We start from the raw sequence: 11,590 nt of genomic DNA, 5'->3' as shown, positions 1-11,590 counted from the left end.
AGGCGAAGGAGGGTGGCAAGGGGGTGAGAGAGGGGTGAGGGGGTGAGGGGGGTAGAGGAGGCTGGGGCTGATGGGGTAAGGGGTGAGAGGGTGAGGGGTGAGGGGGGTGAGGAGGGGAGGCTGAAGAAGGGTAAGGGGGTGAGGGGAGGGGTGAGGGGGTGAGAGGGGAGGGCAAAGGAGGGTAAGGGGGTGAGGGTGAGGGTGAGGGGGGGTGAGAGGGGAGGGCTAAGCAGGTGGCAAGTGAGGGGATGAGAGGGGAGGGCGAAGGAGGTGGAAGGGGGTGAGGGGTGAGGGGGGTGAGAGGGAGGGCAAAGGAGGGTAAGGGGTGAGAGGGTGAGAGGGGACATGAGGAGGGTGAAGGTTTGAGAGGGGTGTGATGGGGAAGAGGAGGGAGGGGAGGAGGAGGGGGAAGGAAAAGAAAAAACGAGGAAGAAGGAACTGGAGAGGAGGGCTGAAGGGAGAGGGAGGTAAGAGACGAGTAAGGGGAGGGAGAGAGGGGGGTATGAGTGGAATGGAAGGGTGGAGGTAAGGGGGGAGGAAGGGGAACGGGGTGACGGAATTATAAAATGCCAAACCATGAAAACATTTAAATCAATACCAGTATGTGGGAGAAAAAACCTAGTGTTGATGCTGATGCCAAGTGTGTATGTTGCAGTGTTGTGACTGCTGGCGTTCCTGTAGGATGCTGGTGCAGATGGGTGGTGATGTGGGTGGGTGTAAGGGGTGGTGGGTGGGTGGGGTGGGTGGGGGTAGTGGGTTGTTGGGGTGGTAGTGATGATGTGGTGCGTTGGTGTGTACGAAGCCAGTGGTGCAGGTGGAGATGAGTGGGTGGGTGGGGTGGTGGTGTAGGTGGGTTGGTGGGTGGGTGGGATGGTGGTGTAGGTGTAAGGAACTGATTCAAGTAGGAGTGGCGTAGGATCCTGTATAAATGGTCTAGGATACTAACACAGGTGAGATAACTATCGTAGGATACTGTAAGTGGTGAAGGATATTGGTGACTGGTATAGGATGACTGGTATTACAGTGCTACGACATCCTAACCTAATAAACCCAAACCTAACCTAACCTAACCTAACCACCGGGGCTGAGTGAGTGTAATGCCGTGTGTACCTGACTGACTATATTAACATTCCTCGCTTCACGGGTTCATGAATACTAATTATATCCGTGTTGACGACTGTGTAATGAAGGCGCCCCTGGCTCATGAATTCACCCATATATCCACACGTTAAACTTTTCCATTTGGTTTGGTTAGGTTAGGTTAGGTAAGGTTAGGTAAGGTTTGGTTAGGTTAGGTAAGGTTAGGTTAGGTACCAATAGATCTCGGCCCTAAACCCAATCGTTAAATCAGTTTGGATTGGATTCACACCTATTAGGAATTGGGCCCATCTGACCTGACCTATTACACTATAGCAGTGGTCCCCAACCTTTTGTCGGCTCTGATCCACACTTATCATTGTAAATATAGTGGAGGGAGACACAACTTTGGATCTACAATAGAAAAACAAAGATCTCATATATACTCTAACAGTTATTTACAGTTTTACACATCTAACTGTTACCATTTACATATTTTTTTTACATTTACCCTTGGACGGGACGTGTGTATTTACCCTAGTGAGAAGGCTGGCTCTCTCTGGGCCTGGTCTGGGGTAAGTACACACGTCCTGTACAAGACAGACTCGGGACAAACCACCTCTTGTTCAACCTTATTACTGTACAACCCAGGTTGTACTGCTCCCCCATTATACTAATGTTTTTAGATTCCACTCTAATTTATATGTATATGTGTATGTGTATGTATGTCTGTGTATATGTACTATATATATATATATATATATATATATATATATATATATATATATATATATATATATATATATATATGTGTGTGTGTATATATATGTATATGTATGTGTATATGAATGTATAAATAAATAAACAAACAAAATAAAAATAAATAAATAAAGAAATAAATAATAAATAATAAAATAAATAAATATTGAAGTGATAACCGCGGTAACACTATAAGATGTACTTATTACCACCATGCTATTGTACAATTCCAGATGATACTAAATGTTACATAATACTTCCTTGAGATAAATGTATAGTATATATCAGGTGCCTACAAGAGAGCTCAGGTTCTCAACTGGCTCAGCCATGTTAATAGTGTTATTATTATCCACTCTGTATCTGTGTTTTTCTGGCTAAATAAACTGTTACAATTCAATTCAAACCATAGAGACACGAACCAGCCTCACCCCTCCTCCTCCCCTCATTGACACCCTTCCCAGCCTCCTCCCCCCCCCCCCCCCAACTCTTGGCCCTGTGTCAACAAATTATCGGCAACTTCACAAACATGTAAATCTTGCCTCAATGACCTTGTTAATTTGGCGATGTTTGACTATCGATGTGTGTGTGTGTGTGTGTGTGTTTGTTTTACCTGCCGTCAGCCATTAATGTCAGCGATGTCAACTACAAGATTTATTAGTGTCAGCAGTTGTTAGCAACAAAGATATTTCCAAAGCTCATAAGTTTCAATGTTAATGATATATAACTACAGATGTTTTGGTTGTGTAATGACACCTGTTGTAAGCACACCTGTAACACCTGTTGTAAGCACACCTGTAACACCTGTTGTAAGCACACCTGTAACACCTGTTGTAAGCACACCTGTAACACCTGTTGTAAGGACACTTGTAACACCTGTTGTAAGGACACTTGTAACACCTGTTGTAAGCACACCTGGAACATGCTCTGTTACCTGTCTATGAATCAGCTGGAGTTACCGTATTCCTGTCCAAATAAATTTCTTTCACAATGATTATATACTGTCTATTAATATGCTCAATCTGTCTGTCTGTCTGTCTGTCTGTCTGTTCATCTGTTTATTAACGCCCGGACGTCCACAAAATTCCACCGATCGTAATGCAATTTTCACAGTTGATCTGGCCGGACTTATTGGCAGCTGCACGTCAATATATTCTGGTCAAAATTGGTTGAGAGTAAAAAATTCACTTTATGAGCGACGTGTCATTAACATCTTCACTACGGGGACGCCATGTTAAATACTTTATTTGGTTCACGTCAGACGAACTTATTGATCTCAGAGGGGAGCCGTAAACAAAGTGATAATTTTACCTATATTTCTTGGTCAAAAATTTGTTGAACACTTAATATGATGTGAACATACGTAGGAACATACATATACACATCAATTATATACATATCCATACATACTCTTATATTTTACTGGTGGTAATTTATTATATCTGAGACCTTGACTATAAATAATAATAATAATAATAATAATAATAATAATAATAATAATAATAATAATAATAATAATAATAATAATAATAATAATAATAATCGTCATATTTCAATCCTCACAAACTTTTATACAAAAACTTTGCTAAACGTGACCAAAAAAAAAACCAGACAAAGGGTAAAGTTTGCTGTAAAAACTAAATACAAAAATATCTAGACAAAATGAGCCAATATGCTCCGCCATTAACTTGTCTGTTTTCTCGTACAATGTCTAGGGAATTAATCTCGTTAAATTAGTGTTATACTTCACAGACTAACAGACAGAGACGGAAAAAGACAGAGGAACAGCTAAATAGACAGAAAAACAAGTACTTTTTAACCCAGTTCTTTGCAGGAAAACGTGAAAACAGACAGACTGACAGAATAACATCGAGACAGACAGCTAAGCAGACAGAAACAAGCACTTAATACCTCCAGGTTTTAGCACACAGGGACATAAAACCCAACAACCACACTACTAACCCGAGCTGCATAACAAGGACAGATAAACAAATACCTAGTGAGGAGAATTGTCCCCACATTGTTTACACACATTCTATAAACCCCAGAAACAACTTAAAACTCCGTGACGGGAATCCAACCCTACCAGAAGAGGATTTGAATAAAGGGGTGGGGGATTTAAACCAATGTCTTATGAATGTGAACTAATATGAATGGGTTTTAAACATCTATTGTAATTATTTGGGATTTCTGGGGATTTAAAACGACAAGGGGGAGCTGGGGAGAGGACAAAAAGGGGATTCGAACCCAATTCTTCGGGATTAATTCTATATTAAGAGGATTTACTCCCAATTAGCGGCCATCACGGCCTCACACCTGACCCACCTGGGCGACATACCGCGTGTTTACAAGGCACTTCAGACCACCACCCATTAATTAACAGTCAGGTCAACGCTATATGGTCAGGTAAACAATAGGTTATTTAACATGCATTAAGTTAAATGTGTTAATAATAAGTTAATTTAAGGTACATGTGAAGGCTAGGTGACTATGTCAACAATGTGTTAATTAAAATGAAAGCTCCAGCTACAATTAACAATAGGCTAATTAACTTAGACGAGGGCTAAATGACCATGTTAATAAGTTAATCAACAGAAAGGTGGAGCATAACTTACCGTGCTAACAATAAACATGAGAGCCAAGACCTTCAGTACTGTTGAAGGATGAACAGTGTGGTGTAGGAAGAACAGTGTTTCAGGGTGTTCGGTAGTCAGGGGTGAGAGTGATATTGTTCTGAAGAAACTCTCAGTGCTAACTATGAAAGATATTTTATGGCGTGGCAAATTAAGTAACATGTAGGACAACGTGCCCCCCCCCCCCTCTCACAAGAAACTCACATGTAGAGCGGAGGAAGACTGGTCGGGTCATCTCAGGTGACCAGGACCCGGGGCCCCTTAGAGGCGTCCTGCGACATGTCGACTCCCGGAATTTCTTGAGTTCCCTCCTGTTGCCTCGGCGAGTGAACCTAGGGGAGCTGGAGGGGGAGGAGTAGGGTAGGAACTCGTCCTCCTCCTCGATGATCTTGTGGACCAGTGGGTGGACGCCGGGCTCGTCCAGGGAGCCATACCTCCGGGCGAAGTCCTTCGCCTTGTCCACCGGGAAGAATATCTCGCTGTGTTGCATCCTGGTACGTGGAGACGCTGAGTGCCTCGGCTGCTTTGTGTTTCTCGGTCACTGTGTTTCTCCCTTCCTCACTTTATCATCATTCTCACTGTGTTATTGCTTCACCTCCTTCATCATCTTTACCACTAGTTTACTGCCTCACCTCCTTCATCATCCTCTGTTACCGCCTTCTCTCACCTCCTCATCTTTATCACTGTCTCACTTTTCTTCACTGTTATTTTCATATGTCTGTTTTTTTCCTAACACCTACTTCCTTATCTCGTGTTCCTTCAAGTCATTATTAGTTTGAGGTCAACAGTCCTCACTCAGGCACTACATTTCGTCATCTAATAAAATCAATGTTTGTTCTCATATCCTTGCCTCAGTTTCCTGTCAACACATCGTATATAAACACTGCGTGAGGTCCCTGGAGCGGCCCCCGGCACCACCAGACAGCATCGTGGTGATCCGTCACTTGAGGGAGCGAGGCGGCGGGGAAGACCTACTAGTGAGGGCAGTAGACAGTGTGGGCGGTGAGTATTATTAAGTTCCCCTACAATAGAGTTATGACCTTAGATGACCACAAGGGTGACTAAGACTGGGTCACTCTAGTATATTTTCTCAAGTGGGTCCGTGAATATACGTCAAGTCATGTCGTGAGTCAGTCAGTCAGTCAGAATAGGCAATATCTGGACTTCTATCGTAAGCAGACATCATTTTCTACTCCATAAAAAATAATAATAATTTGTCTTTGTAAATACGACACAAACACACTTAGAAAAAAACGTTAAATTACATCTTTACCCAAATTAGTAAAGAAAAAGAATTAATGTCTACAAATGTTAAAGACAGACACCCTATACTCTCTCAAGCCGGTAAGAACGCCCACCCCGCCCACACACCACTACACCACACTGCTACACAAAACCACAGCCAAAAATGTCATAGGCGGCAAATGGAACTCCTGGAGGTGGTGTCCTCACTAAGGGGCCCCCCGACGTTTTTCCATCTCTGACAATGAAGAAGATCCCAGAGCCACCGAGCGAGCGTGACACGTAAACAAGGTTAGCCAAGGCGCGCATGACTGTGGGGCGGAGGGTAAAACCATTCACCTGGTCAGCCCTGGTTGGGTAGTTGGTGGGGGAAGGTTGGGGGGGGGGAGGAGATAACCAGTTGGTGGAGAACGTGGTGGTGGTGATGGTGGTGATAGAGAAGGTGGTGGTGGCGATAGAGAAGGTGGTGGTGATGGTGAAGATTATTGTTGAGGTAATGATGAAGGTGAAGGTGGTATGAGTCACTCGTTTGAGAATAATTGGATTATGATAGAGATCTTCTGAACAGCTGAGTACCCTCCCCCCCTCCCTCCCTGATCCTCTTTCACAGTCAATAAAAGACTCTCTCTCTCTCTCTCTCTCTCACTATAACGAGGCGGACACCATTTCACAAGGATCAGTCACACTCACCACACATCCAACGCCTTCACACTGTAACTCACGGGCATCACAATACACACACATAACACTGTACTTTAAACACCTAACACTGTACCCTTTGAAACACCTAACACTGTACCTTCAGAAATACAAACACTGTGGGAGGAGGTACAGTATCCAAATCCCTCACCCAAGGAAAGACAGTCTCCTATAGAGGTTCTGATCCCATATAATAAGAGGCTGGAGACAATTGATAGAGGGTCTGAATATGCGTTTATAGTGGCGGGAAAATATTGGTCGGGGAGGAGCAGTATATTGTCTCCTCTTCATTCCTCTTCTTCCTCATTCTCTTCCTGTATCTCCTCCTCCTCCTCTTCCATCTCCCACTACTTCTCCTTCACCTCCTCCTCCTCTTTTTCTTATTTCTCCTCCTCCTCCTCCTCTTCTTCTTCTTACACCTCCTCTTCCCCTTCCTCCATCTCCCACTTCTTCTCCTCCTCCCCTTCCTTCTCACCCACTCCTCTTCTACCCATTCCTCCTCCTCTTCCTCTTCTACCCATTTCTCCACCTTCTCATCTTCCTCTTCCTCTCCTACTCCCCCTCCTTCTCACCCACGCCTCTTCCACCCATTCTTCCTCCTCGTCCTCTCTCTCTTTTCCTCCTCCCCCTCTCTTCTCCTCCCCCACAACACATTACTGACGAGACTTACTGGGTGTGGTTCCTTCCGGGAAAATTTTTTGCCAAGCGTTTTATTTTTTGTATTAATGTTTAACTTATTAATTTTCTTCTAATTTTCTATCTTATTTAATTTTGTTTTAAATTTTATTATTTTATGTTTGATTTATTTATAATTATATTTTATTATCGTATTGTATTATCTATTTTATTATTTTATATTCCTATATTTTATTTTATTTTTCTATTTTATTTTAGTTTAAATTCTATCGCAGGTAAGACGCCAATTACCGAGATGAAACTTTAATTTATTTTCATTAATTAGCACCAAATATCTTCTCATCTGGCCGTCATATCACTCTTATTCTCAATGACTAATTTATTGGAAATTTATTCATTATCTAAAAAAATAATTATCATGGGTTATATTTTTCTTAATTAAATATGTTGTTTACTATGAGGATTTTTTATTTAAATTATATATGTCTAATAATAATAATAATAATGATAATAATAATAATAATAATAATAATAATAATAATAATAATAATAATAATAATAATAATAATAATAATAATAATAATAATAATAATAATAATAATAATAATAATAAACCCTATACCGTCAACACAAAACAAAACATTAAACTTTACAAGAAAACAAAATAACAAAAGGTGATCACTCATAAATTAGACTCATTACCACATAAATCACTCAAAAGACGCAGGAGATTCTGATTATTAATTTGACATAAATGGCCAGTAATTTGGGCCAGAGGAACCAGGGGGGATGGACCAGGGGGGATGGACCAGGGGGGATGAACCAGAGGGGGGGATGGACCAGGGGTGATGGACCAGGGGTGAACCAGACAGAACCAAGGGGAGTGAACCAGGTAAGACCAGGCTTCACTTTTAAGGTTTTTGAAGGTTTTAATATGTAAATTTATTCAGATAAGAAATTCATGCTTCAGTTGATAGTATTTTCTCCTTTTCTTATCAATTTAATAACTAATGGTGTAATATGGTGATGATTTAATAGTGATTATAGTGAAAAAGATTATCTTTTCATAGGCTTATTTAGGCCTACTACAACTACTACCACCACCACCAGTTTGCCACAATCATTTACTACCACAACCAATTACTATTACCCCTCGTTACTATTACTACTACTACCACCACTTACTCTTACCACTACTAGCAGCACTTACTATTACTACTACTACCACCACTTACTATTACTACTACCACCACTTACTATTACTACTACTACCACCACTTACTATTACTACTACTACCACCACTTACTATTACTACTACTACCACTTACTATTACTACTACTACCACCACTTACACAGATCTGCACTAATGCATTTCTAAGTGTCTCTAAAATTTACCACCTTACCCCTGGCTCGTGCAAGGTCTGGGTACACTGTATTATGTATGTGAGTATATTTTAGTTTCCTAGTGTGTGTGTGTGTTTTATTGGACACACACACACACACACACACACTCAACACGAGCTGGTTCCAACCGGTGTGAACTAACCTACTCTCTCTTTCCTGGGTTGAGTCACTATCAACCACCCCTCTACAACCACCAACACAACACCTCGTACCACCCCCTACAACCACCATCACCTACCACCCTTACAACCACCACCACTTACCACCCTTACAACCACCACCACCACCTATCACCCTTACAACCACCACCACCACCTACCACCCCTATACCACCACCACCTATCACCCCTTACAACCACCACACCAACCTACCACCCTTACAACCACCACCATCTTACCACCCTTACAACCACCACCACCTACAACCACCTACAACCACCACCACTACCCCCCCAACCTCTCCATCACCTACCAGCCCCTATTACCAACATCTCACCACCTACCACAACTACCAGCCTCTACTAGTGTCTGGCCCACAGGTAAAGGGGACAGCAGGTAAATATTTGTCACCTTGTGTAAACCGCTGACTGCTGGGAGTCGAGTCTTACTGCGGAGAGGTAGCCTGAGTTTACAGTTTGGAGCGCGTGCGTTCAGGTGTCCGTGAGAGTGCGTTCTAATCCTTTTGTGAGAGAGAGAGTTAGTTTTACTGCGAGAGGAGAAAGAGAAAGCGAAGGAATTTTACAGTGAGGCAGAGAGAAATAAATGAAAAGAGAAAGAGGGAGAGAAAATTGTACAAAAAGAGAGAGAGAGAGAGAAGGTTGGCTGGTCAGTGAGATAGTGTCAAGCAGTGAGTTATATTGCTCCTGAACTGTCATCTAATGGGGAGACGGGGAGAGCAAAAAGTGGGGAGGAGGGGGCAGGAATATGAAGAAGGGTGGGAGGAAGAGGGAAGGCAGAAAAGGAGGAGGAGGAGGAGGAGGAGGAGGAGGAAGAAGAGGGAAAGGTATAAAATGAGGAGGAGGAGGAAAATGAAGAGGAGGAGGAAAATGAAGAATGAGTAAAAAAATTGAGAAAGATCACCAGATAATAAAGATGATGAGAGAAAGACGAAAGGAGAGAATGGTGGGCAGAAAAGGTCTATGGTAGGACACACACACACACACACACACACACACAAACTAAAACAAGATATTATCGGGCTGGGTAGTACCTGTATACACCCAAACACACACACACACACACACACACACACACACAGATAAACATACACACAGACATACTATACATGAATTCCTGGTACACAAACTAACACTCGTAAACATGACTTCCATAAACAGGTATTAATAGCAGCCAATGAAAACGTCTGGGCCAGATTTTGGTAGCCCTTGCCTACTGCCCCAGACGTTGGTAGCCCTTGCCTACTGCCCCAGAGGTTGGTAGCCCTTGCCTACTGCCCCAGAGGTTGGTAGCCCTTGCCTACTGCCCCAGAGGTTGGTAGCCCTTGCCTACTGCCCCAGAGGTTGGTAGCCTTGCCTACCCCAGAGGTTGGTAGCCCTTGCCTACTGCCCCAGAGGTTGGTAGCCTGCCTACTGCCCAGAGGGTTGGTAGCCCTTGCCCACTGCCCCAGAGGTTGGTAGCCCTTGCCTGCTGCCCCCAGAGGTTGTTGTGCCTGCCTACTGCCCAGAGGTTGTTAGCCCTTGCTTTTCCCCAGATTTTGGTAGCCCTTGCCCTGCCCCAGATTTTGGTAGCCCTTGCATACTGCCCCAGAGGTTGGTAGCCCTTGTCCACTGCCCCAGGGTTGGTGCCACTTGCCCACTGCCCCAGGGGGTCAGTGGCCTGTCCTGCCCCAGGGGTTGGTGTGCTGCCCACTGCCCCCAGGGTTGGTAGCCCGCCCCACTGCCCCAGGGTTGGTAGCCCTTGCCTACCACCCCAGAGGTTGGTCGCCCTTGCCTACTGCCCCAGAGGGTTGGTAGCCCTTGCCTGCCCCAGAGGTTGGTGGCCCTTGCCACTGCCCCAGGGTTGGTAGCCACTTGCTACTGCCCCCAGGGTTGAGTAGCCCTTGCGCCACTGCCCCCAGGGGTTGTGTGTGTCCACTGCCCCAGGGTTGGTAGCCACTGCCTACTGCCCCAGGGTTGACCAGCCCTTGTCCACTGCCACAGTCTATCTGAAGTCATCGTACAGGAAGTGAGCCTCACACCGTTGCCGGAAGTACTAAAGACGCGTCATCACATTGGTAGGAGTGATCTATTATTCCGCTAGGAGGTGGTGGTGGTAGTAGTGGGTCTAGTAGGTGGTAGGAGGTAGTGGTGGTTGTAGGAAGAGGTGATAGGTGATGGTAGGAGGTAGTAGTGGTGGTAATAGTGGTCTTCAATTAAATAAGGTAGATGTAGAAAGTCAAAATATTCTAGAGTTTTATTTATCATACCTCGTCAACACACAGCACTAAAGAATGTCCCAGTATATCATCATAACCTCACAAGAATACTAGCCAGGAGAAGCATACACCATCACAACACTCCATCACTCACCCTCCACAGGTATGATAACCCTCCCTCCTTACCACCGGGCGAGTCAACCTACCACGTCACAGCCACAGGTAACCAAGTCTTTCACCTCCACGCTAACCTGAATCAACACATTCCATTACTCAATTGCAAGATAAACATATTCTAACTCTCTGGATCTCGCTGCCAGACATACATATCGCTTTGACCTTATGAACCCCGCTGCCTGACGCACCTCCCCCCCCCTCCCCCACCTTGATGCGTGACATACATACAGACATACCATTTGACCTTTAAAAAAAAAAAATCCCCCAGCCAGGCGCACCACACCGTCACCGCTGCCAGACCAACGAGAGGAATGTGTTCACCTTTAATAGTACGTGATGGTGAGAGGCGGTGCAGTAAAACATTTCTACAGTCATTCACACAGTACCATGACCCGCTATAAACCCTCCCAGTGAACGACGCCGCCTCCAGTACCGACCTGACGCTGAGGATGATGGTACGGCGACCCTCTCCACCAGTACCTCTTCACGCTGTAGGAGGACCTGAGTCTGTGAGAGGTTATTTAAGATGATTCCTCTCACCTGACGATGTAATAACCTTCAGGAGAGATTATCTACGTTAATTCTGTCTC

At 44.2% G+C, this 11,590-nt stretch overlaps 1 protein-coding gene across 1 annotated transcript in view; it reads right to left on the bottom strand.

Moving 5' to 3' along the window:
• Window positions 1-4,670: 4,670 nt before the first annotated feature.
• The window catches only part of LOC121857815, a gene marked incomplete at its 3' end in the record, with an annotated part of 53,887 nt that continues 46,967 nt past the window's right edge, over window positions 4,671-11,590 (bottom strand). Inside the window, 1 exon segment of the mRNA XM_042354068.1 lies at window positions 4,671-5,488. Within this exon segment, the coding sequence (XP_042210002.1) occupies window positions 4,671-4,956 (286 nt within the window).

The sequence above is a fragment of the Homarus americanus genome, unplaced genomic scaffold (assembly GCF_018991925.1).
Source record: "Homarus americanus isolate GMGI-L3 unplaced genomic scaffold, GMGI_Hamer_2.0 scaffold13846, whole genome shotgun sequence".
Taxonomy (NCBI): domain Eukaryota; kingdom Metazoa; phylum Arthropoda; class Malacostraca; order Decapoda; family Nephropidae; genus Homarus; species Homarus americanus.
This window is presented reverse-complemented; position numbering and strand designations above follow the sequence as displayed.